We start from the raw sequence: 24,735 nt of genomic DNA, 5'->3' as shown, positions 1-24,735 counted from the left end.
AAAATAATGTAACTGTACACAGCAGAATACACCATTTGCAAACTGGACACCCCTGACACCTAAAGATATGAGAAGACAAAATAAAGAAACTACTGATACAGCCGTCTTCCTCTGAAACTACCAGCTGTGGAAAGTTTGGTGGCCCCGCCCCGCCCCGCCCCGCCCCGCCGGTCTCCAGGTGCAGCACAGTGTCTCAGATGAGGCGTAGACCCCTGAAGGTGGGCTAAAACAGGGCCGTGCTGGAACCGCGGCGCTGGTTACTTCCTGCTTCACATAAATACCACCAGCATCATAACCGTCATGAGGGAGACGCCTCCAGGTTGCAGCACTGAGCCAAAACGACTGCGGCCTAAGAACTGAAGAGTGAGTGGAGCTGGACCTGCTCCATCGCTCAGATAAAAGCAGACGGAGGAGCATGCTGTGCTAGAGAAAAGCTGTGCAGCGATCAATGCTCCAGCTGGTGCCACCGCTAACTGCTCTGTAGTGAAGCCCATGAGCAAAATGTCACTGGGACGTTAGCTAACTAGTTTGTGTTCAGGGTGAGAGGAGGAGCGGACGGTACCGTGTTAACGCTGCTCCAACAGCAATGACATGATTATTAGTGACGCTCAGAGGTGACTAGTGTCCTGGGACAGAGGAAGGACCGAGGTGTGCTCCTCCTCCTCCTCCTCTGTACGGCGGTGCGATGACGTCTTTCAGAGACGGCAGCAGACAGCAGGCCCAGCGCTGCAGCTTCTGTCAGAGAGGAGGAGCAGCACTGCTTTCTGAGGGCTGACCATGGCAGCCAACATGGTGGCTGTAGTTTATCTGGACGTCCTGCAGATGGAGCTCAGCCAGCAGGACTGAAGCTGAACTGGTGCAGCGCCTGACTCACCGTGCAGAAGCAGCAGGTTTTAGAGGGCAGCAGCAGGACAGGCGGCGTCTGCTCAGCCAACACCAGGTGGCCTCTGGACAACACGCCAGAACACACCTCAGGGCCACATTAGACAGCAAGCAGACAGCCCCGTGAACCTGAACGCACCACGGGCTGTCCCAGGAGAGGCTGCGTGATGCAACAGCTATGGCTTCACCTGCTTTCTGCCGTCAACCAAAGGAGAAATTGAAATATTCCATGAAAATTCTCCTTTTGTAACCCATTCAGGCTGATGTTCTAAAGAAACGATCGCATGAAAGTCAAAGTCTTCCAGGCTGCTCACACCATCGCTGCTGCTGCTGCTTCACTGTACGTCCAGGAATCTGTGCGTTACTCTGAGGCAGAGCCCCGGTGAGGCCAGCCAGGACCAACACGCCACCAGCAGCCCCACAGAAGCACCGCGGGGTCACCCTGCAGCCGGCACGCACACACGGAGGCTCCTAGCATCATAAAGCCCCGTCTACACCCGGTCTGTGGAAGGCACCTGAGCTCAGAGTGAAAAAGCTAAGAGGGAACTTAACAGCGTTAGGAGGCGTTTTGTCACGTCTAAAAACTCCCCCAGGTTCTGGTGTCGCTGAAGTGATGGTTAACAAGTTAACGGCTCTACAGTCAGACAGAAACTAGCCATCCCTGGCCCGAGCCCTCCTCTGACTACCCCCCCCCGCCACATGTCAGTGCAGCCTTACTCTGGAGCCAGGCGTTAATAAGCTGGTGGTGGTTGTGAAGCTCCACAGGAGTCTGGTGCACCGCAGTCTTCTCCTAAGGTGCAGCACCAGCCAGGAAACTAGTACCAAGAGCCCCACAGCGGTCAGAACCCAGCAGGCGCCGGGCTGACCGGCAGCTGCTGGGTTCTGCTACCTCTCTGAGAACAGCGTGAGGCTAAAAAGCCATTAGCGAGCCTGCAGCCCGGCTCATGAAAGGATCTGGATGAAAACGCAGAGGGGAGGGGAACCAACGGGCCTCTGGGAAGCTCAGAACTCACCGGGAGCTTCTGAGAACTGCAAGGCGAGCATTTCTAACTACTAGCAGGCACCAACCAGAACCCTCCCTTGGTAACCCAGAGACTCTCTGCTGGGAGGCCGGTGCCCTGCGAGGACCTGAGTGACGCTTCCTGCCGAGGTGGGTATTTTGGTTGAGACGCAGCAGATCCCTGCTGTGATGAGCGGCAGGGAACATTAGACGTCATTAGAGTCGCTTCCCTGGCAGCCTTTAAAACGCCCGTCTGTCTGGAGGAGCAGAACTTCACCAGTTCTGTTGGCTTTTAGACGCTCGGCCCGTCTGGCCCAGCCCCGGTGAGCTAGCTGCTGAGCTGCGTCAGGCTGGCGGGTGGTTTCCAGACGCCACGCCCTGAGAGCGGCTGCTTTGGGTGACGGTGGTGAGAGAAAAGCAGTGAATGGAGAAGCTTCCTGTTAAGACTGAACTGCTCATCAGAGCTGGGAGGCTGAAGCTAAAGTGTGGGAGCAGAGGACCCAGCCTGCTTCATGGTGAACTGACATGTAGTCCTGACTGAAGTAAAGGTGTGCTGGTGGCATTCTGTCCATGTGTGCTGTGCCACTGTGAGTTCTGGGTCGGTGGGGTCCTGCAGGGTGGAGTGTGAGGGTACGGTGGGTTTGGGATGGTTGCGGCCGGCTGTGGCCTCCCAGGCACAGGGACGCACGCGGCCTCTCAGCCAGGGCTGCCTAAAGCGGCATCAGCCTGGTGGTTTGGAACAGGTGAGGGTTCAGGTCCTCGGTCTGAACGGCCCGGTGGAGGGATGGCTCGGAGCGGCTTCGCTCGATTTTTGGCAGCAGCTCTTGGACCTGCTCAATGGCTACCAGGATCTGTAGGAAGACAAGCACAGAGGGAGAGGGTCAGGGTTCTGAAGAGTGCGCCGTCAAACCTCAAGACCTAGGTGTGGACTTTCCAGACAGCGCCTCGCTTAAGGAGCCCCACAAACTTCATGAGTATCGAGTCGCTGACACTCCTGATCCAGGACCTGATCCAGGACCTGATCCAGGACCTGATCCAGGACCTGATCCAGGACCTGATCCAGGACCTGATCCAGGACCTGATCCAGGACCTGATCCAGGACCTTCTGCTCCTCAAGCACCCACGTGGTTTTTAAAAACTTCACAGACAGAAATCTAAAAAGTGTGACCAAGTCAATGCTGTGCAGAACGCCCTTTCACTGCAATCCCACCTTCTAGTCCTTGTAGTGTTCTGGGCCAGAGCCCAGGGTGAGTCCACCCTTCCTGCCATGCATAGATGGTCAGACTCAACATGGAGGAACAGCTTAGACGGAAGCCTGAACGGCTTTTTGAATAAAAATGAACAGATGTGGTCCTGGTTACTATGAAATTAGAGAGAATCCAAAAAGTGCAGTTATTAAAAGATGAATCCTTTGTGTTGTACCTAAAACCTTCCATTGTTAAAAGGTTGTCCTAATTATTAAAAAAGTCTCTTTAACCACCTGAGCTTCTGGGACAGATTTGGATAAATCTAGAGTGCCTTCCAGGGGCCACACTTTGGGCCCCGCACTACAGCCCTCTGCTAGCGCTGGGCTCAAAGCAGCTAAATGAAGGAAATCCAGAAGATTTCTATCATGTCGCTCTGCCCAGGTCCCAGTTGATGCTTCCTCCATTAGCTTTGCTGTAGTAGTTACACTGATTTATCAGAGACTAAATGTATTCATCAGCTCACAGATCAAATGAAATAAAGAAACGATGAAGACTCGCAGCTTTTTCATAACAACGCCGTTACATAAGCCCACGCATTCAGCAGTGAAGGGCTTACAGAGCGTTTCAGTGGCAATCTGGAAACCCTGCAGCGTCTGCCTGTTTTACTAAGTGACCAGGCTGCTATCAGAACTACAACACTGCTTCAGTCAGAGGGAGCACACATGCTCACAGAGACTACGGCCCATTCTAGGAGCCGCTGCTTTGACGCCACACAGAGCCGGCTGCTGGAGGTCTCTATGGTCTCTCTCTCTCACCCACCTGTGGAAAAAGGGGCCTCTCCTCCCGGATGAACTTGAGGCAGTCGACGATGAGCCTCTTCATGGACTTGGGCGAGGTACTGTAGAGTTTACTGAGGTCTGGAGACAAGTAGCCACGTCCCACCATGAAGAGTATCTGAAGCACACAAGGAGACATCCACCAGGTTAACTCACTCTGCGATGTGGAGATATCACAACAACGTGGCCTGAAGGCAATTTATAGTTAGATCCAACGGTAAGGAGACCCTCAGAGTAGAAGGTTATCTAGTACTTTATATCTCTACTGGGGTCTTAGAAGGGGCCATTAGCAGAGAGCAGCACATGAGTCGGTGAGCAGTGGGCTCCGACGTTTCCAGCATCAGATCTCTACTGTGTGGCAGATCTGCCCAGCTGCCATCAACCAGGGCAACACTAGTCCGCTTAGGGAAAACTAGAACAATGTGGCTGACCCAACCTCATAACGCTTGAAAGGGAAGCTATATTCGTGGTGTTGAGGAGGAAGCTTAAGAGCTTTTATGACATCTCACAAAAGTGAGGACACCATGATGTGATACCATGTAAAGTAGTCACTGTAGAGCTTATACAACAGTGTAATGGCTGTATGTTGAGGGGACGGCATATTTAAAGGCATACTATGCAACATTTTTCAGTTAATTAATGTGTTCCCTACCGTTTTGATGATTAAATGAGTCATTTCAGGTCGAACAAATGTTTTCTCGGCCGCCCTGGTGGTCTGTGGGGGAAATACCGTACTCGCAATTGCAGGAGCCCTCGGCCCGCACCCACAGGCTCAGAAGTCTCGTGCATCACCGCGAGAGTCGGTCTTGCTTTACGGCGAGAACTCCATGTGTTTTTTCCCTGCCATTCACTATATGCACGCGCGAAAGCAACAAAGAACCGCGTGTTAACCTCAAATAAACATGCAAGCGTATCGAGTTTATTATTAATTATTATTATTAATAATAATAATAATTAATAATAGGCGAGGCGGTAACGTGAGTTTGGCAAGATAGCGCTGGGGGAAGCTTGATGTTCATACCTTCACTGTGTTAGTCATTGTTTGTACTGCCGTTTTTTCCACTTTTCGTTGCGTTCGCCTGTCTGCTAATCTCAAAACAACCACGCCTGGGTTGAGGAGAAACCAGAACAGCTGAGCATCTTTATGACAGTGCACTTTTACTTTCGCCCTCTGGGGGGAGCCTCGCTGGAAAAATCAACCCCGGTTGCATAGTATACCTTTAAAGTTCAAACAACTGGCAGCAAAAGTGAAAATGTCAAAGTTGGCCCAATTAGCCCTGGTCCTGGTGTCATGGGACCGTCAGTGATCCGATGTCTGAGGTGTGAAGAGGAGCCGGTGGGTTCACATTTAGCGTTATCTCTCTTAAACTCAAAAAAAGGAATATTGCAACAAGATACAGAACCCAGACACACACCAAGACGACCGCTGCCTTGCTAAAGAAACTGAGGCTAAGGTGCTAAACCCTGTGAGGCATCTTCAAACAGGAAGAGGAGGACCTCCAGTGGCCGCCTGTGGAGCTCCGGTGAACTCCATGTAAAGTTAAGGCAGTGCTAGAAAATAATGCTGAGCATGCTAAACACTGACTCTCTGGACATCTCTACTTCCTTTTGTTGCCAGCAGTTTACACGTCAATGATTGTGTGCTGAATTACTTTCAGGGGACAGCAAATGTGTGAACAACCTAGACACGGACTGCCTCATACTGCATCAAAGAGTCACATTAAATGTTTCATGACAATCTTTGCAGAAATGTGAGGCCGTAGTAACTTTAGAGAGTAAATTAACATAATCTGCAGCAGACTGAATCACTAAGGCTAGTGTTGGGTGTCTAAAACAGTGTCCTCCATGTTTCAGATATGCCCCAGGTTCATGAACGGGCCTCAGCAGAACTTAGCTACACGCTGAAGATCTGACGGTTTTAGTCAGCGGTGCTGAAGCAGGGACACATCTAGAACATGCAGGGCAGCAGGCTGTGAGGGCTGCGGCGGCTGAACATCCCTGGGTTAGTGACAGACTGGCTCCAAACCTGGTCTCTGTTGTTAATATTGGAGTAAGGAAGGGTTCCTGACATCAGCTCAAACAGCACCACTCCATAACCGTACACATCAGACTGGAACGTGTAAGGGTTGCTGTCCTGCATCCGGATCACCTCAGGGGCCTGGAGGGGAGAAAACAAAGTGTAACATTAAAAGACAAACTTTTTCTGCCTACAGTGACGACTACAACAACGCAGACGTGGAAGTAGATCATTTGAGGAAATTATATCTCTGCTGTTGTGCTGTCTGAGCTACTTTATGTCCCGTGGTAGGGCTGGGTACTGAATTCTGTACTTTCATAGGTAGTGACCGATTCCCGTCAGTACTACTGGGTACCGATTCATGTAAAATTAAACAGTACCATGTTTCTGTACCTAAACGCGTCACTGTGATGCTGAGGGAGTGGGAGACCGGGCGATTTTCCATGCTGAACATGAACACAGCGTTGCACGCACAAGAGCGTGATGACGTCAGTAGCCGCTGGTCCAGTCAAAGCAGAGCTGACAGAAAGCACTGGCTCCGCTTTTCAAAATGCGCTGCAGATTACGCCCTCTGCAACATTTGTGAGGCGAAGTGTAAAGCCAGCGGCGGGAATGCTTCTAGTTTGAGGAAGGACCTGTCACTTCTGTCAATTCAGCAAATTTCTGGCTATAGTTAGCGACTTTCTGGCCCATCAAATGACCTTCATTCTAAAAAGCGACTAGTGAAAAATCTTTCTTCTGTCATCGGTGACTTCCCCTGAAAGTAACAATCGTTCTGGAGTCATTGCCTTCAGAGAGCAGCACCCACTGCGCTTCAAGCACGTCTCCAAGCTTCTCTAAACACAGACAGCCAGCTGCCTCATCCTGAAACTCTCCTGCAGTCAGAGCAAAGACAGCAGAGACGAAAGCCTCGACTCCCTCTTTGTAAACGCATCCCATCCTGATTTACAAAGCGGGACAAAACATGTTCATTTTTTTCCTTCTCTGAAACTGTTTCATTAAAACAATTCCCTGAATTTTATTCACACAGCTTTAATCCCGCACTGACCTCTGATACCCGTTTGGTAAAACCTTGTTTTATTATTGCAATGCCTTAAAAATTATTCAAATGAGAAAGGTAGCCATCCCTACCTGCAAGTCATGGTGAACTGAAGCGCTGCGCTTTCGAGCAGTTTGAATACAAACTGGGCTTTTCTGGTTAGTGATGACAAGTAATGCTAAAACACACAACTAGTATAAGATACTGAAGACAGTTCAAAATGCCAACACTGTTTTAAAATGACAGTGAAATCCTGTTTTATTGCAGAGCTGCGTACTTTCACTCATCTCTGCTACACACACAGTGTGACGTCACCTCTGGTCAGAATATATAGAGTCAATGATCGGTCCTGCAACACTTAAACATTAAATCTGAGCTTTGCTGGGAATGCTGGATATTTATTTTGAAACAATCATGTTGGGGAAAAATACTGACTAGTAATGTTGGCCACTATTTTTACTTTGGGTGGCGGGGGGTGGTTGGCAAAAAGCAAAGTTAGTGAGATCCAGATGGTCAGATTTATTTTTTATAGACAGATAAAATATGGAGGATTTTCCTGCTTTAGCAGACACAGCGATGTGACTTCACAGAAAATGATTGTTTTATGTTAGAATAAAAAAAGTATGTGCATTTAGTAAAACTCTCAATCTGTCCTAAAATGGCCATAACAATCTGACCAGCGTACCTTTACCCGTGATACTTTTCCAGAAGTCAGGGGCATGCGGAGTTGCACATAAAGCAAAGGAGGAATTCTGCTATGGACATGAAAAGCTTACCATCCAGAGAATAGAGCCACTGGGCTGCTCTACTTGCTGAGAGCCACTCCATCGGTACTTGACCGTGGCCAAGCCGAAGTCGCCAATCTTAACAGTCCAGCCCTCATGGAGAAAAATATCTGGCAGCGGCGCTCAGGAAATGCTACAGCGGCCGCGTTGTGCAGACCTTCGGATCACGTACCACAAAACCAAGCAGATATTTAAAGCAGTGAAGGAGGGGACAGAGGGGAAGCCGACCACAAAGGAGCGCTGACTTCAGATCAAAACTCCAACGGTAAAGTCAGATTAGTCAGCGCCTAACCGAGATGAAGCGAATTTCATATTCAGTTCCATGAACTGGTTTTATGCCAAATGTCAAATGAAATGACTGGAGGCGACATGAACGTACTGCTGTTTGACAACGACGTCACAAAACAAGGCTTTTCACCCGGTTTGAACTTTTAGTGGCTGCTGCTGAGAAACACTGACCTTTCACACAAACATTCATTTCTCTGGCTGACTATTAAAGGCTCACACTGCACAGAGAAAAGGATACTGTTTGACTTCAGGTCTCGATGAATTATGTTCTTTGCATGAAGATAGCTGCAGAGGAAAAGAAGGAGAAAATAACATTTCACATTCTTTACAAGTATCCCCTCCACTAAAAGTCAGTTTAAATTCCCATTTCTGTTTCCTTAAATCTGCTACTTGGTTTTAGCTCTTGCCATTAATTAAACGATGACTTGATTATTCAATCATATGCTCAAACGTACTAATCATTCAACGTAAACTAAAAGTTGATCATCTTCTGAGAAAGAAGCATCTCAGATTGGGAGACACCTTCCTCGGCGTGCTTTGCTAGAGAAACGTTCTGCACGGCGCGACACTGACTAAGCGTTGATGGTGGAAGGAAATCTGGCGGCAGGTCTTACTCCATGCCCTGCGCCGTCTGTCTGGCCACGTCGATGCGACGCACGTGGTCGAACTTGGTCTCTGAGACGTGCAGATGGCGGTACAGGCTGCTGCCTTCACACCACTGGGTGATGATGGCAAAGTTGGGCTTAGTCATGAAGCCCATGAAGAGCAGGATGTTGACGTGGCGGGTTTTCCTGCAGAGCACAAGAAGGGACAATGTTCGCATCAGCTGGAGGAATCGGGTGGATTTAATCCTTTGGTTAGTTTATACTGAGGAGATGAGATCAGTCAGAGTCACCGGTTCACTGTGACTGCCCTGATCACTGCTCCTGACAGCAGAAAAACAAGAGATGGGAAGGGCGGGTTTTCAAAGCAACACTGCTCACCGTAGGACCTGCATTTCGTTTTTGAAAGCCTGTAGCTGCTCAGGCGTCGGCTCTTTAACCTTCAGGATCTTGATGGCCACGTCTCCGTGCCACTTGCCCTTGAAGACGGTCCCGAAGGAGCCGGTACCTATCCTCTTCTGTAGGGTGACTTCTCGATACGGGACCTCCCAGTAGTAACTAGAGTCTCTGTAGCCGCCTCGGTGCTGAAGCAACAGAAAGGGAGCCTTTACTTTCACAGTGTTCCTACAGCATAAGGCAAGTTCAATTCAAGACTTTTTAAGACTTTTTAATGCCACTTGAAATAAAAAGTTAAGATCAAATTCACGATAAACTGGAAAAACCTGGTTGCGGCAACTTCACCCAAATGTTTATTTTAACATAAACCATTACTTTCTGGCCCAGTAGACATGTTTAAAATTTTAAAAAAATATCTCATATTGGAAGAAAGCTAAAAAAAAAAACACAAAATTACAGATATATTTTTAACAACTACTGAACTGAATTCACAAACTTTGTTTTGTTCCCTACTAAAATAAACTATAAAATAAACTTTTTCCCAGCTATGGTCCGGCCGCAACGGTTTTTATTGGTTCTGCTATCGGGACGGAACCAATAATGGTTACATTGAGCCGTTCAGTAAATTAAAAAATATATAATTGTGTCAATTATTTTACTGTTTGGTAAGGATTACAAAAATAAAATCCTATTTATGACCTGGTAACAATTTTAAGACCTAAGAAAGACTGATTTAAGACATTTTAATGCCAATTAAGCCTTAGTTTTAAGTTACAGAATTCAATGCCTTGTAAGAGTTTTTAAGGATCCGCGGGAACCCTGCTTTCAGCAGCTCATACCGTTCTACTTTCTTCCATCAGAGGGCGGCCATGATGCTGAAGACAACGTACCACTTTCTTCTTGTCGTCAGATGAAGACGGTTTGCGTTCCTTGTGCTCTAAGGGGGACTTTTGTAGCCTCCTTCCCGGAGAGCCAAGAGAGGAGGGCGGACTGGTGGAGGCTTTGGGTGAGGGCTCGGGACCTGCAGCGTAAGAAAATAAAAAGATGAGTGAAATGAGGAATAAAAAGGCCAGGTCATTAAAAAAAAAAAAGGGAGATGTGGGGGGAAAGCGTACCTATTGTGCTGTATTTCAGTGCTTCCTAAAAAGAGTGGGAAAAAGCCACGTTACATGCATTAGATTCAGGTTACAGCGTTTATGTGCAGCAAGATTCTGCAGAATAGAGGCGAGCGGACTCGCAGCACGGACACACACTGACCTCGATGATGCTGACGTTAGCGGGGTCCAATGTGCTGACCATGTGGACGTTGGGAGTGGAGGTGGAACGATGTCTCTGTAGAGACTGCCCGTCTCCTCCCGTTGTTGGAAAGTTAAAGGTCGGGGACAGGAGGCCTGTGCTGGAGCGGTCAAGTAAAACAAGCGTTTTTGGTTGAACATGGGTTCAATACACCTAGGGCACTTTGCGTTTTAATTCATTTATGGTCAGAGCTTACCCAGCAGGCTCCGGGGTTAAGACCAGGTTGCTCTGTGATGGGGAATTTTCAGGCAATAGTATCTGAGGATAATCATCTGTGCAGGAGTTGCTATAAGAGCACAAAGAGAACATATATTAATATTAGAATGCAGATATTGACTCACTACATTGTTTTTTTTTCATCTTTGTGTCTTTTTTCATCACTTCTATCGTGAAAGCTAAACCTTTGTTCTCAGGATTAAAAACAAACTGTGCAATTAGAATGAAATTAAACACTTCAAACATCTACAGTGCTGTATGAGGGATTAGAGAAGACCAAAAGAAAGAGAAAATCTCTGTTAAAATGTTAAATCATTACTCAAAGACAAATAAAAGGTGCCATTTGTTCCTTTTTTAAACCTCGGCTCAGCTGACAAAATGGGAAATTGTGTTAAGATGTGTGCGTTGCCTGGACCGGTCACTGTGGCTTTCCAGACATAAGCAGCAGAGATGCACACAGGGCATCACAGTGCAAACCTTTGGCAGTGATGGCTGCCTGTACTAAGCTTGGTTCTGCTGAACGATGCAGTTATTCCCCTCCACTGTCGCCACATGCTTGATCCGCATGAAAAACTGTTCTGTTACAACGTTAACGATGCCATGGGCTAGATTTGCTCAGATAGCCATTCATCATATGAACTACATGCGAATGCTTAGCAATTAGAACTGAACTGATTTGGTTATGTGTGGCTGGAAATGTTAAAATGGTACTTTCTAGTTAAACTAAACACCAAACCTCTTAGGGGAAAAGAGGTGTGTATGTTTAATTGTCCAATTCATGAAACTCATCGATTTGCCTTTTAAAGAAAATCTCCACCATAAGAGTATATAGACACCGTTTTAAGTTGGAGCTTTAAAACCTTGAACAATAAAGGACAAGACAAAACATAAAGGGCAAGTAGTGACCATCATACCAGGTTCCTACATCCTGGGTCATTTAAAGCTGATTCGCAACAAGTCTGACCTCAAAGACGGATCTTTGCCAACAACCAACAGTTACTGCGAGTTGCAGGTGAGGAAATATGAATACTGAGGCAATTATTATAATTAATAATAATAATAATAATAATAATAATATTATTATCATCATCATCAAGTACATTTCGTTTTATTTGCTGTGTGGTACTTGTTTGCCTGTCAGGCTTAGTGCTGCAGGTTCTTTCACACAATAACTTTAAGGGTGATTTAGAATAATTTGCATGTAAAAGGGAAATGCAGTCAAATGTCTCAAACCAGCAGCAAAAAAAAAAAAAGGTAGACATTTGTTCAACTGCAATATTGGATAACTTCAATGACGACCTGCTGGTAAGGCCCACTCACCGTTTGCTCACTGTATCCATGTCAACACACACAGTGGGCACTTTGCTGCTGCAATGCTGGTGAAATTTGTAGCCACACGTCTGACATCTGAAGCCATTAAAAAGAAACTTGTGGCAAAAATCACAGTAAGCCAGTTTGAAAAAGGTTTTCCGTACCTAAGAAGACAAAGACATGAAGAAGTGAACTTCTGAAAGAAGAACATCAAACGTGCCCAAAGTGACCAAGTGCTTACAAAGTTGTGCATGGTGAGAGGAATGTCATCCAGGACTTCGACTAGCAGCTCCTCTCCAACCAGAGGAGTGATGTCTGTCTCCCAGTCTGTCAGTCTCTTGCGACTACGAAATACAAGAGAATTTAAGCTGCACTTCCATAACAAAAAACGTTTTACGGCTATAATGAAACTGTCTTATATCAATGACTAAGAAAAACAAGACCCTGGAAGTTCTATGCACCATTAGTGATCATTTCTAAAATCATGACATAAAGCTTGATACTCCACATTACTCCAGACTTTTTGAATTGAGAAAGCTTCCTGGATAGGAAGCGAAATGTCTTCAAACTACGGAAAACAAGTCCAGATGTTTTGTTTTTTACTTTCTTTGGAAAGTCATAAACAACAAGGTTCTTTACCATCTTTTGATTACAGACGGACAGACTAGGGCGCTGGTTTGCAGTTTCCTATTCATTTTTCTGTTTTCCTGTGTTGATGCTACTGCAGCAGAACCAGGACAGCGTGGTGCAGCACTGAGCATCAGACCGGCACAACGCCGCCGCAGACCTGTCTGTCTCCGTCAAGCTAAGAACGGCTAGCGTTAGCTTCTGCTGTCCGGGAAGATTACAACTTCCCTGTAACAGACGCAGGAGCTTTACTGGCCTTTTTGTCTTGCACATCAGCGTGAGACAGTCAGCTTAGCATGTAGCATGTAGCGCCATTCAGCACGTGTGCCTGGCAAAGTTTCTTCAGACAACATTTAAGCTGCCAGCAGCAGCTCGTCATTTGGGGCAGGGCAGCGGCTGCAGGGGGAGACGGACCGAGTGTCTGTGTGCTGCTGCTGCTGCTGGAGGAAGAAGTGTGACAGTCTGGGCAGATGGAACAGGTCCGTTTATATAGATGTTGGGGTAAATCTGGATAATTCATTTTGTAGTATGGATTATATTGAGCTATTGACTATTTTTGAAAACCCTAAAGTAATACCATCTGTGGTTTTACTGTAATTCTGTATAAAACGCTTGCAGTTAAACTCCCATTTTCTCTTTAAAGTCAGGACATTACTGTAAAACCTACTGCAAAGAATATTGTGACTGCTCTTTCTGCAAGTCTTTTGTTTTTTTATTAATGTCTTTTTTAAAAATATTTTGATTTCTAAAAAGCCAGCTATTCATATTGGTCTCCTGTATAGCTTGGTAATAAGAGCTGAGAAATGCCTTAGCTAAACATAAACTACTAGCATTAACATGTCTGGAAACCATTTGATCAAACCTTTTACTGAAAACAAACAGGTGACAAAAACATTGACATAATTTGGGTCTATTTACAAAATGAGCTGTATGAAAATGATAATGCGTGTGAGCATTGAGAGTAGCTGGGACGGGACTAGCTGTGGTCCTTGTGTGTAGACGGTGAGGAATGCAGCGTCTTACTTGCTGCTGATGTAGGAGGAAGAAGGGACAACAGTGGCAGCTTACCCTTCCAGCAGGCGGAACACAGCGCAGCAGTCTTGGCTCAGGCCTCTCACTTTGAGTGCTTTGTTAAGACTCTCGTACACCGTCTGTCCTTGCCGCACGTTCACCTGCCAACAGAGACCCAAAGCTGAACAGCAGTCGCTTTCCATTGACGTTCAGCGGACCAGTAAGCAGCTATAGCAGTGAGAAACGGCAACGTGAACGTCGGGTTATTGTTAGCGGCTGCTGTTAGGACTGAGGCTCCAAAGCGGGGCTTTGGGCCAGTGTGCGGTTCTTTTAGCCCAAAACAATGCTACATTCCTGTTCTGACCACAACAAAGCTCTCACAGATGACAGCGTGGGATGTCAGACAGCCACAAGCTCCTCTTCCACGGCAGCATTACCACACAAGATGTTTCCTAACTATGTGTGCATCCCTCAAATGGTTTTCCTCTGAGGACGTTTGCTGTGTACAGACAGCAGAGATTAAAAAAAAAAAAGAAAGAAAAGTTAAACTGCACTAAAAATAGCTAGTACATCTGCATGTCATCCAGGCAGTCAGATTCCCTGTGTGACACAACGAATGATCAACTTTGTGGTTGGAGTTCATCCACCTGCTGCATCACCACCACATTTTGCATGAGGTTACGTCCTGAAAGCTTCCCAACCCGACACTGAAACTCTCTACTGTGAGTTTGAGCCTTGTGATGCTCCATCATGCTGCCAAACCCACAGATGGCCTTCAGACTTTCTGGGTGTTGGGTTGTCATGACCATTTAGACGTCTACAAGTTGCCACTGGTTCTCACTTTTTTCTGCTCCAGTTGTCAGCTCCAGTCTGGCTCCACCACACCATGTGTTCTTAGTCACGTCAGCCTCCGACGGCTTTAAAACTAAATGGTGGACTGATGGGGGAGTGCACTGGTTTGTTTTGATGATTCACCATTTATCAATCAACTGATAAACATTTCCTGCATTGTTTCGTACCACAGAAGAGAGAGGAAGCGCATCAACGGTGGCGCTCAGACCAACAGAAGCCAGTCTCTGGGTTCTAAGCTAGTATTTAAACAGACAGCGTTAGCTTCTGTTGTCTAAGAGGTTTACTACGTCACTGTTGCTGGTCCAGCAGCACCAGAGTCGTAGCGTTAGCTTAGCATGTGGCATCGTTGGGCATTTTGTTTATTCTTGTCCGTCTGCTTTATAAGAAACGTTCATCTGTACAATGCTTTTGTGTTTTATCTTGTTGGCAGAGTGTTGCAGAAGTTTTCTTCTGGAAGTACTCGACATGTTAGACTTTAAAACCTTCCAGCAGCAGATCAGGTAAAGCTGCAGTGAACAGAAGAGTGGAACCAGTTATTGCGGCGCTGCAGTCGGAAAAAAAACGATATCTTTGAATAATTATCTTTATAGTATGGATTAAATCAAGTTATTGGTTATTTTGAGAACCCCACTGGGTGGATGTTTTAAGCACAGTCTTTAATCATGGCAGTGTTCTTAGGTAGAAGAGTGAGGGAAGCCCCCCCCACTCCCCTTGTGTCCAGATCCCTTATTATTGGTACAACAAGACTCATGGTGGAGTTCACCTTCTCCTCTTTAGACAAATTACTTTCCACAAGTCCTAAAGAATCAGAAGCGGCAATTAATCTTGCAGCAGTCTTCTGCTATCCGTCCAAGCAGGTTTCTGCACATTTTCAGTCTTTCCTTAATGGTTTTTGGGCGATAAGGGGAATCTTTGTTGACCTATTGTCAGAAGGAACATGGTTCCAAGATCCTGGCCTCACTGTGCATGCAGATGAACTCACACCTACCCTGCCGGTTGCTTATTGTGCACAAACGCTCCACTCAAGGCAACACAATTTGGTCAAATTGATTTTCTCCATAAACTTACAGCTAATAGAGTTCCTGGCACAATAACCTACAAACAAAGACTATTGCCCCCCAAACAGTGCTATTATTTGTAAAACCTTAACCATGATAGCAGAGGTGTGCTAGAGGCCCGTGTTTTGTCACACAACAAAGATCCAGAAAATAAAGCCAGACCCAGGGAGAACAGCAAGTGGACCTGTTGCCACTATTCTCTAACCCGTATGAAAGGCAGAAACTCATTTGCTCTTTTCATGCAATGTTATTACTGAAAACAATCCAGACAATCCAGAAGAACAAGAACAAAGCATTCAACTGGTCTGTCTAATACCTTACAGCTGAATACAGATCCCAGAAAAGTGCTGAAACCTAGATGATTCAGATAAAAACAGAAGGGCTTGAGTTTCATTCTGTACTCGTCTCACATTGACTGGCATGTAGGTTTTAACGGAGAAAACAGATTTATTGACAGTTTGCTAATTCAACTAACTCCCTAAACTCCCTAACTAAACCAGAGAGAAAGTATGGATGGGTATTCATTGTAAAAATGATAAAAGTGGTGGTGAAAAGAATTTCAAACTGTATCCTAGTCTTAGTAGCCATCAGTTTATCAATGCATCCCACCAGAGGCCAGAAACAATCAGGCTTTAAAAATGAAGCTCGCCCATGGTCAGATAGCAGCGTTTGCCCTACTATTATTTAAGAGGGGCGCCCCATCACCACGGCAACAAGACCGCCGTCCCTCCAAGAAGATCACGTCACGTGGTAAATTACAGATCTGTACGTGTTCACGGTTCATTTAACCCAAATGATTAGCCTTTCTAAATGACGGCAGATTGCATCCTAAGCTATTTGTGTCTGTGTGTTGTCCCTCCTCTGCTTTAGCTCACCATGTCTGAGTCACATGTGTTCACACATACATAAACACACACTCCCGTCAGGAAAGGGAGAGAGCGCAGATCTACTAAATTTTTTTTACCCAGCATCCGCTAACCGCTCAGATATCAGCAGAGTTGGTTCTGTTGGAAGTTTTTCTTTAAACACCAAAAATACCGACAGGGCAAAATGGTCATTGTTGTAAATTTCGGTGCAGGAGAATGTTCGGTTCATCACCCAGGCCAAAAACTGAATAAACGGGGGACCATACGTCCGTTTTGATGAGACATCCACGATGACATAATTCGTTTCCTGGCTGGTTATGTTGGACCAAAGCAGCTGGAACAGGCTCTAGCATCAGAACTGAAGCGCTTCGGTGGAAAACTAACTGAAACGTTACAATAGCCAGCAGCTAGGATCATTTGCAAGGTGAAAATGTAATGAAGGACTTCTGTTTCTGATACCACCTGCAGACAAAAGGTTCACAATAGCCGTAAACCTTTGAGATTTTAGCATACAATAAGCTCTAGCTAAAATGGAAATGCTTGTTGATGTTTGGGGCCCTGCCAGGCAGATTTACAGAGATGAGGAGAACAAGAACAGTTATTAATGAGACAATGAAGCACACAGTTAATGCTGCCGGACACCGCAACAGCCACTTTGTCTAAAGTATGAAAAGAACACATTGATTTGTGGTATAAAGCGGCTGCAGGATAAATGGAGGACAGCTCCAGGGACCATCTGTGAAATCTGACACCAGCTACCCACTAGCTTACTCACCAAAATGTTGTGAAAGATGGCGATTTCTCTGTGAGTAATTACACTTTCAACGAACGCATCATTTGTTCCACACAAATACAACGGTCACCCCAGAACTGCCCAGCATATTTTGACGCACTTTTGCTTTATTGAATAAAACAGATCAAGAAGAACTTGAATAAAAGGTGGATCGCAGGAAGGACTGAGCCAATCAACTCACCACCGTCCTCTGTTTGTTGGGGAGGTAGACTCGGATGGTGCCGCCGCCACGGGGTACATCCTCCGGGCTAGTCTCCCCCGAGGAGGAGTACGAGGAGGAGGTGGAGGACATGGTGAGAAACAGGAGGAGTGGGGGTGGGGCGGGGGGGCACACAACTAAGGAGGCTGCAACCTCAAGAGAGCTGCATGCACAGGGGGTTCTGGAGATGTCCGTCACTTCAAACCTGCAACACACAGACACTTGGCTTCAGAGTATGAAATGCCTGCAGAGAAACTGCTGAGAACTAAGATTAAATGTTCCTCACATCCTGAGGGATGGACAGCTAATCCAGCGCAGAACAACACTAGGACGGCCAGTGTCAGCGTTTGGGTCGACATGGGCCAAACGCTTTAGTACCACATTCTCACTTTATCACATTACCTGCGCAAATATTTAAATCCACAAAGGACAACGTGATGCAGCTGCTTTCATTTAAAGGGGAATTCCTGCTGCTGAAGTAGAACCAACCGGTTCTTACGATTATGTTGTTATCTTTCACTTTTGTTCTTATGACTAGACTTAAAGCTACAGTTGGTAATCCTGTTCAGAAATGGTCCTTCCATCCTGACAGAAGTCAATACATTATGAAGGTCTGGATGTTTATGTATCCTGTTAGCTTAGCGCTTAGCTTCAGTGTTAGCCGTTCATTGTAGCTGTGCCGTTCTCACCGTATACTTTGAACATGGCCGACAGTCACAAGAAGCGCGTTCATGTTTATGAGAAGAAGAGGAAGGACTCAGTAAAAAGAAATAAGACCAGAGTGGATTTGGGAGATTTTTTCACACAGTCCTTCTGAAGAGCATGTAAGATGGTCTCGCACATGCGTAGGTATTCAAAGAGGGACCTGGGCATGATTTTTGGCTTGCATTTCAGGAAGAATTGCCAACTCTACCTTTAAGACTAGCTTATCAGACGTGATCAGGAATATTCGGGTCAATATACTTAATGGACTGTATTACCCATCCTGCCTTTAGCTGGTTGAAGGCCTGCAATCAGCTTCCTGTCAGGCTCAGTAGGTTACATTTAAGACAACAGGATTTAAGAGCTACATGATTCATGAAAAACAGAACTTAATTTTAAAAAAAATGGGGATGCACTGATAAAAATATGGGCAACATCCGGCAATACTGCTTTTTTAATAGTCTTTTATTTTAGGTAACTGTATGGCTGCATGTCACAGCAATCACAGCCCAGCACACGCGGTTCTTAAAATACCTGTACATTTTCAAATAGGCTTTGTTAGGACACCGGTAACAAAAAATAAATAAAGAGGGATCTTTAATCACTAAACTGCACACAGTAACTGCATTTAATCACATTTTTTGATTTATTCATACTCTAATGGAACAAACTGGAGAAAATGGTATGAATGGTTCCGATTATAGTCGGTTTCACATTAACTGGAATTTGTTTTCACAATGAATCAAAGTTCTCCTCATAAGACTTTCATAATAAGATACAATAATTTCCAACCCTAAAAAACAAAAAACACCACCTTCCCTCCACTCCTCCCAAAACACAAACAGCAACAAGATGTTAACAAATATTGGTTGTTAATATCTTCTTACTTCTCAGAAGGACAGATATGTGAAAAAATGACCAACAGCAGCTGATACCTGAAGTAAAGCTACTGGATCATGCAGCGCTGCTCAGAAACTCAGTACCTGAATCCAGTTGGCTGAAAGTTGCTCTAGTGTGAAGCACTTGATTGATCGGTATGATTAGTAAAGCACTAAATATCTTTGCCTGGCCTGAGCAGAACCCCACATAGAGTCTATGGAGGATTGTCAAGAGGAAGATGAGCAGCACCAGAACCAACAAGGCAGACGACCTGAAGGCACCCGTCAGAGCAACCTGGGCTTCCTGAACACCTCAGCAGAACCTCAGGCTGATGGCCTCTATGCCACGGAGCACTGATGCAGGAATTCATGCACAACCAGCCCCAACAGAGTGCTGAGTGCATGAAAACAACAATCTATAGAAGTCTATTCTATTCTGATTTAAAGATCCTTTTTGATATCATGTAATATCCTGAACTTCTGGGACACTGAATGAACCCCCCAGTGGATAACAGCATGTAGATCATGCAGAGAAATATGGTGCAACCACCTGTGAGTAAGCAAAAATATTTGCCTTTTTAAAAAGGCAGGATGCGTTTCGTGATGATATCAGCACTTTGTCTCCTGCGAGCAGCAGCTGGAGTAACTCCCCTCCTCCTGGTACAAGTTCACAAACTAGCTCAAGTGCTTGAAGGCCCGCCCCGTCCCCGACACGCAGCAAGAACCCAGACATCACCCAAAGGAGACGTTTTGACCCGGCCGCCTGTCACAGGGGAAATATCCCCCCTGGCTGCACAAGACTGAGCTGGAGAAGTAAATACACACATTACAGAGAGAGAGAGAGAGATACAGCAGATAAAGATGGAAAGGTGGAGAGAGACAGAAAGAGATTAAAAAGATAAAGAGCAGCACAGAAAGAGATAAATGAAACAAAGAAAGAGAGAACACAAAAGATGAATATTCTTTAGGAATGCTCTACTTCAAGCCCCTCACCAAAAAACACATTCCTAGGAGAAACACTGAATTTTTTTTTTTTTTTTTTTAAGTAATTGAATGATACTGGCAATAACAATGACTTGTGTACTTAGGTCATAACAAAATAAAGATGAAGAGCAGTGATGAAGAATTAGGAGCCATTTTAAGCCCTAAACCTGAGCTGATTTAATTTAACAAACTGGTTGGAAAACTACTGCAGAGCTTCCTTTTAGCCAGCTGACCAGCAGTGCACAGTAAGAGATGGGCTGGAGGCGCTGCTGCTGTTCTCTATATACGCTTGGAGCAAACTCCTCTGGCGTCTCAAACAACGGCACAGTAAAAACATGGCGGGGTTCTGGTTCGCCATCAGACCTGGTTAGCGATAACCAGCTAACTTCAACATTAGTAACGACAGACACCCGGGGAAAAACAAACACTGGCTAAACGCATCTTTTTTTTTTTTTTACTTATATATAATCCATGTGTGAGGAAGAGACCAAAGAATAATCCTAAGCGTTTGGGCTAAGAAACGCGTGGCTTAGCTGAGCGCGGTGAGTGGAGGAGCCCAGCAGGTCAGGAGTCAGGGGGTGGAGGGAGCTCCTCTGAGGGAACGTGTCTGAGCCGTGGCCTCACTCACACCTTCCTCATCATCATGGTAGATACTACATCTACAGAATGGAAGCTAACAGCAGCTTCCACATGCTAACATTTACAGTGTGCATTATTAACCAACAGTGCAGGGAAGACAGACTAAAGGTTCAACTACTATATACAGCTTGTGAGTGAAAAACTGATACAGTCAGAACCAATCCTGGGGATGTTTCAGAGCTAAACATATACAGCCTTATGCTCTTCTTGGGCTGCAGCATTTAACAGATGATTGATGCACACAGGGCGTGGCCTAAAATGTGCTTTTATTCTCCTCCTTTATGACGCAGCATCAGAGGGAGCTGTGATGCTTCAGTCCGCTCAGCCTGTACTGATCGCTGTCTCAGAAACATAAGCAGCTATGTTAGAAACAAAAGTAAGGGCAATAAAAAGGCGTCATGTCAACAAGCCAATCGCAGCACTAGAATTAAGATCAATCAGAATTAAACAGCAATCTGAATGAGAGGCTGGTTTATGCCGATTGATAACCCGACTGACACGCATGTAAACGCTTGTGAGGACCAAGTTGTTCTGGAGGTGGCAAACAGAGCGAGGGTGTCTGAGCCCCTGATGGAAACGTCACATCTGCGTTGTTGGGTGGTGGAAATACGCGTTGGGATTCCTGATACAACCTTTTTAACCGGAACATAAAAAGAGCTCAACACTGTTATTCCTTCAGAAACGTTTTAACCATAATTGGTACCTGGTCCAGGTCCAGCCTGGGCGCTCACAACAAACTCGTATAATACTGCTTTGTTTACGATTTGGTGTTGTTCAGCAAAGACGGGAGTTCTTCTGTCTTTTTTTATTGACTTTTTTTTTAAGGGAAATTTGATAACTTTGCTAGTCAGAGTGGTTCTATTCTGAATAAAGCCAGGTGCATATAAACCCACCTTATGATTGGATGAATTGATTGTGTGCCCATATAAGCGGTACAATCCATTTTTTTTTGTTTTTAATCCAAATACATTTCAAACTGATCTTGAAATTTTGTGCATTTAAAACATAGCTATTGCATATATATTTAGCTTTAAAAAAAAAGGAAAATAATAACTTACTATAGCGAAAGACTAAACCTGTTCTGAACCTTTTTTGCCAAGAAATTTAAAACCACTTTAAAATGAGCAATGCCGCCCTATCTGGTGTAACAACAAAACAAAACAGCTAGGATTGTATGATTTTGCCGAAAATCTTAATTGCAATATACCTCAATCATAATTGGGCTTGCGAATTAATTCTGACATTTCTCTGCATTAAACGAGCAAAAAAAAAAAAGCCCTGTAGATAAATGTGTTTGGAAACAAGGAGGTTTTCTCCCACACGGGAACTTTACTGACCGCTCCATGTCGCTCTCAAAGCTTGACAGAAACTCTAAAACAATAAAATTACGTTATCTCACCGCACATTACCGACACCCAGAGGAAGTGTCTTATCTATTAATTGTTACATGGCCAGAAATTGCAGACCTCATTGGACCTCTTTGGACATTGCGTTTTTTAAAATTGTGATTCTATTGCAAACGCGATTAATTATGCAACCCTAAGCAAAGCCAGCTAAAACCCAAGACTGTCAGAGTGACGAGGCCGATGCCAGCCTGCCCCAACCTTCAGTTTACCAGAGATATAAAGAAAGGCCGACTGGAATCAGAGGAGTTTTTATCTAACCGGCTCTGACTGGCGAGAAACACTGAAAACTGCACATAAGAGCTATGAGGTGGCCCAGAAGCAACCCTCTCCAGTGTTAAAGGTACGCAATGAGAACAAAGCTAGAAGTTTTCAGTATCGCTGAGGTGTTAGACGCATGTTAAACTAAAGGTGAAGAATAAGGTGTGAGGGAGTGCAGCAGCTGTAAGGAGCATGTTGACTGTTCATTCAGGCTGGCTGGGTGCTGGTGTCATTAGAGCCGGGCTCCACACATAAGATCACAATATATAGTTTATATCCAGGTGGTCTATGTTGCATTACAGGAGGTTACTTTCTCAACCGTTTCTACATATTTATCCACAGCTGTTAATTCAGCCTTAAATATCAATATATTCCTTTTGGTCTGAATCACCCAGCCCAAGCTGCCCAACATATTGTAAAGATCACAAGATCAGCATCCAGAATATCAATGTTTAAAAAGGACTTTACAATAAAATAATTATCATAATATCATCATTGCAACATTTAGTAATATCTTAATCCAAGATATTTTTAGTAGGCGGTCCTAGAGTTTTTCATTCTATCAGAGCTGCACAATGTATTGAATAATAATCACCTCCACAATATTAGTGTGTGCATTATAGCAAAAGAAAACTTAAGGATGCAATATTTCAAAGAATTTGCACCCTGCATATCAATTAAAAACATATTTAGTCAGTTGGATGGACTCAATCTACTCTTCATGCCACACTGGAAGGAGATTTTAAGTGGATGAGATACTATCGCTGAGAGAGTCGAGGAGACGTTGTGCAATTGTATAGAAATAAATAAATCAGAAAAGCTAGTAGTAATCTTTAGCCAATAACATCAGATACATATTTTTCTGGTATTGAGCAGCCCTGGTCCTAATATAGATGATTACGGCTCAATCCTTAAACATCTGCATGCTTTGTCTGATAAATTAGACAAGCTGCAATTCCAGCATTCCAGAGAATTTACTTTGTTTTACGTTTGGCTATTAAACTTATTTTTTTTTACCATAAACATTTATTTTAAAATTGTCAATTACTCAGTAAAGTTAAAAAGCATGTCTTTCTTTATACTACTAGGACGAAAAACTGTATCGGCAGGTCAAAAATGTGCCACAAAGAAAAGCCATGTTCTCCATGGCAGCTGGTTGAGCGTATATATGACATTTTAAATGTTTGAAGGGCTCACCTGTTGCTGATGTGTGCCGTTTCAGCACATAAAACACAAAGGTGACCACTAATAAACAAAAAAAAACTGACTGAAAGCGTGTAATAACCCTAAGCGCTTTACGCATCAACCATCTATGTTCAAAATCTTATGATGCTGAGGGAAATTATGTGTACCAGCAACTTACAGGTGTTACCACCTCGGTATAAAAAAGATAAAGGAGATAAGAGCTAATGCAGCCTTACAGATCTACACCAATACATCAGCGCAAGCCATTTTTTCCTTCTTCTACATTTCAAACATTCATTAAGACGTATGGTGTTCTTGAACGATGCTGTAAACGCTATTCCCCCTGAGGGAACAGAACTGGTGGTGATTCTCCTGAAGAGTCTCCTCCGGCGGTGTCCATACCTTCAAGTGTGCATAACACCGCTAATCTGTCTAATAAGGGCACACGCTGAACAGGAACTTTAACATCTCGCCTCGGTAGCGACTTTCTAGGGTTCTAGGGTTCGTGCTGGCGGTGACATGTTCACTCCTGAGCGTAGCCAGCCGCTCACCTCGGCTTTTACACCAAACTGGTTACAGACTGAAGCGGCAGTCACCGGTGTCAGCGGGAGCTTTACGTTCATGCGACTTTACGGACGACCGGGAGCCGGACTGACGCCCAAAAGCTCGCCTACGTAACGCGGCTCTACACGTTTCACACGGAGCATTAAAGCCGTGTGTAAAAGAAGCGAAGCAAAGCCGCGACCGAACTTCGTGCCGCTAATGCTAGCTGACGTTAGCCCGCTTATTAGCACGGGATTCCTTCCTGCTATGCAGGCACTGACATTTACACTTCTGGGAGGCCATGTTTCTCTCGGGGGCGTCAGTCAGCCTGCTTTAGCAAACCATCCAAGAACTTTCAAAGCGGTTTCACAACAATAACGTAAAACAAACTCAAATATCGGCAGTGTTGCGGTTTGCCAAACAAAGTTGAGCCACTGGTCGCGTCCCCCGGGGTCCGAGCTACAAGCTAACTAGCTAAGTGCTCTGTTGAGGGAGAGATTATCCTCCACCTCAGTGACTAGCTTACTTTACCGTGAAACGCTTTGATGCTAGTCCTAGTCGGCTAATGTTAGCCAACCTGTGGGGGGGTTTACCACCGCGTCAGTCTGTCGCTTACTTCTGCTGTCTTCTCCTGCCTGCGGCTCGTCCAGCAGACCGCCCTGAAACGGCAGGGAAAAGCCGCCGGCACACAGTCCCTGACGGGGCGCTAAGACCTCTTCACGCCGCGGGGCTTTCAAACACTTAGCGTTTAAAAAAGTTCAACTCTTACCTGTAGCAGCCATCTTGAATGCTCTCAATCTGAAGTCGAATCTGTCAAGAACTTGAGGGAAAGCGGAAAAAGCACGATAACGCTCTGCTCCCATTGGCTGGCTCGTTTGG

At 45.2% G+C, this 24,735-nt stretch overlaps 1 protein-coding gene across 4 annotated transcripts; it reads right to left on the bottom strand.

The window, feature by feature from the left end:
• Nucleotides 1-1,774: 1,774 nt before the first annotated feature.
• On the bottom strand, nt 1,775-24,721 carry araf (A-Raf proto-oncogene, serine/threonine kinase). 4 transcript variants are annotated; one of them, XM_021309207.2, is made up of 16 exons: nt 24,626-24,721; nt 17,244-17,466; nt 13,551-13,654; nt 12,097-12,199; nt 11,865-12,019; nt 10,525-10,614; nt 10,290-10,428; nt 10,148-10,172; nt 9,872-10,053; nt 9,018-9,220; nt 8,649-8,825; nt 8,273-8,319; nt 7,738-7,856; nt 5,932-6,063; nt 3,889-4,023; nt 1,775-2,733 (listed from the first exon to the last, which is right to left on the bottom strand). In XM_021309207.2, the coding sequence occupies exons 2-16, from the start codon at nt 17,352-17,354 to the stop codon at nt 2,593-2,595; spliced, it is 1,863 nt and encodes a 620-aa protein (XP_021164882.2). In that variant the 5' UTR covers nt 17,355-17,466; nt 24,626-24,721; the 3' UTR covers nt 1,775-2,592. The 4 variants fall into 4 exon arrangements, with proteins under 4 accessions (XP_021164882.2, XP_036000572.1, XP_036000573.1 ...); XM_036144679.1 differs by lacking the exon at nt 24,626-24,721 and adding an exon at nt 24,473-24,603; XM_036144680.1 differs by lacking the exon at nt 24,626-24,721 and adding an exon at nt 17,548-17,564.
• Between the last annotated feature and the right edge of the window lie 14 nt (nt 24,722-24,735).

This window comes from Fundulus heteroclitus, chromosome 12, assembly GCF_011125445.2.
Source record: "Fundulus heteroclitus isolate FHET01 chromosome 12, MU-UCD_Fhet_4.1, whole genome shotgun sequence".
Classification (NCBI taxonomy): domain Eukaryota; kingdom Metazoa; phylum Chordata; class Actinopteri; order Cyprinodontiformes; family Fundulidae; genus Fundulus; species Fundulus heteroclitus.
Note: the sequence above shows the minus strand (reverse complement) of the source record. Positions and strands in the feature narration are given on the sequence as shown.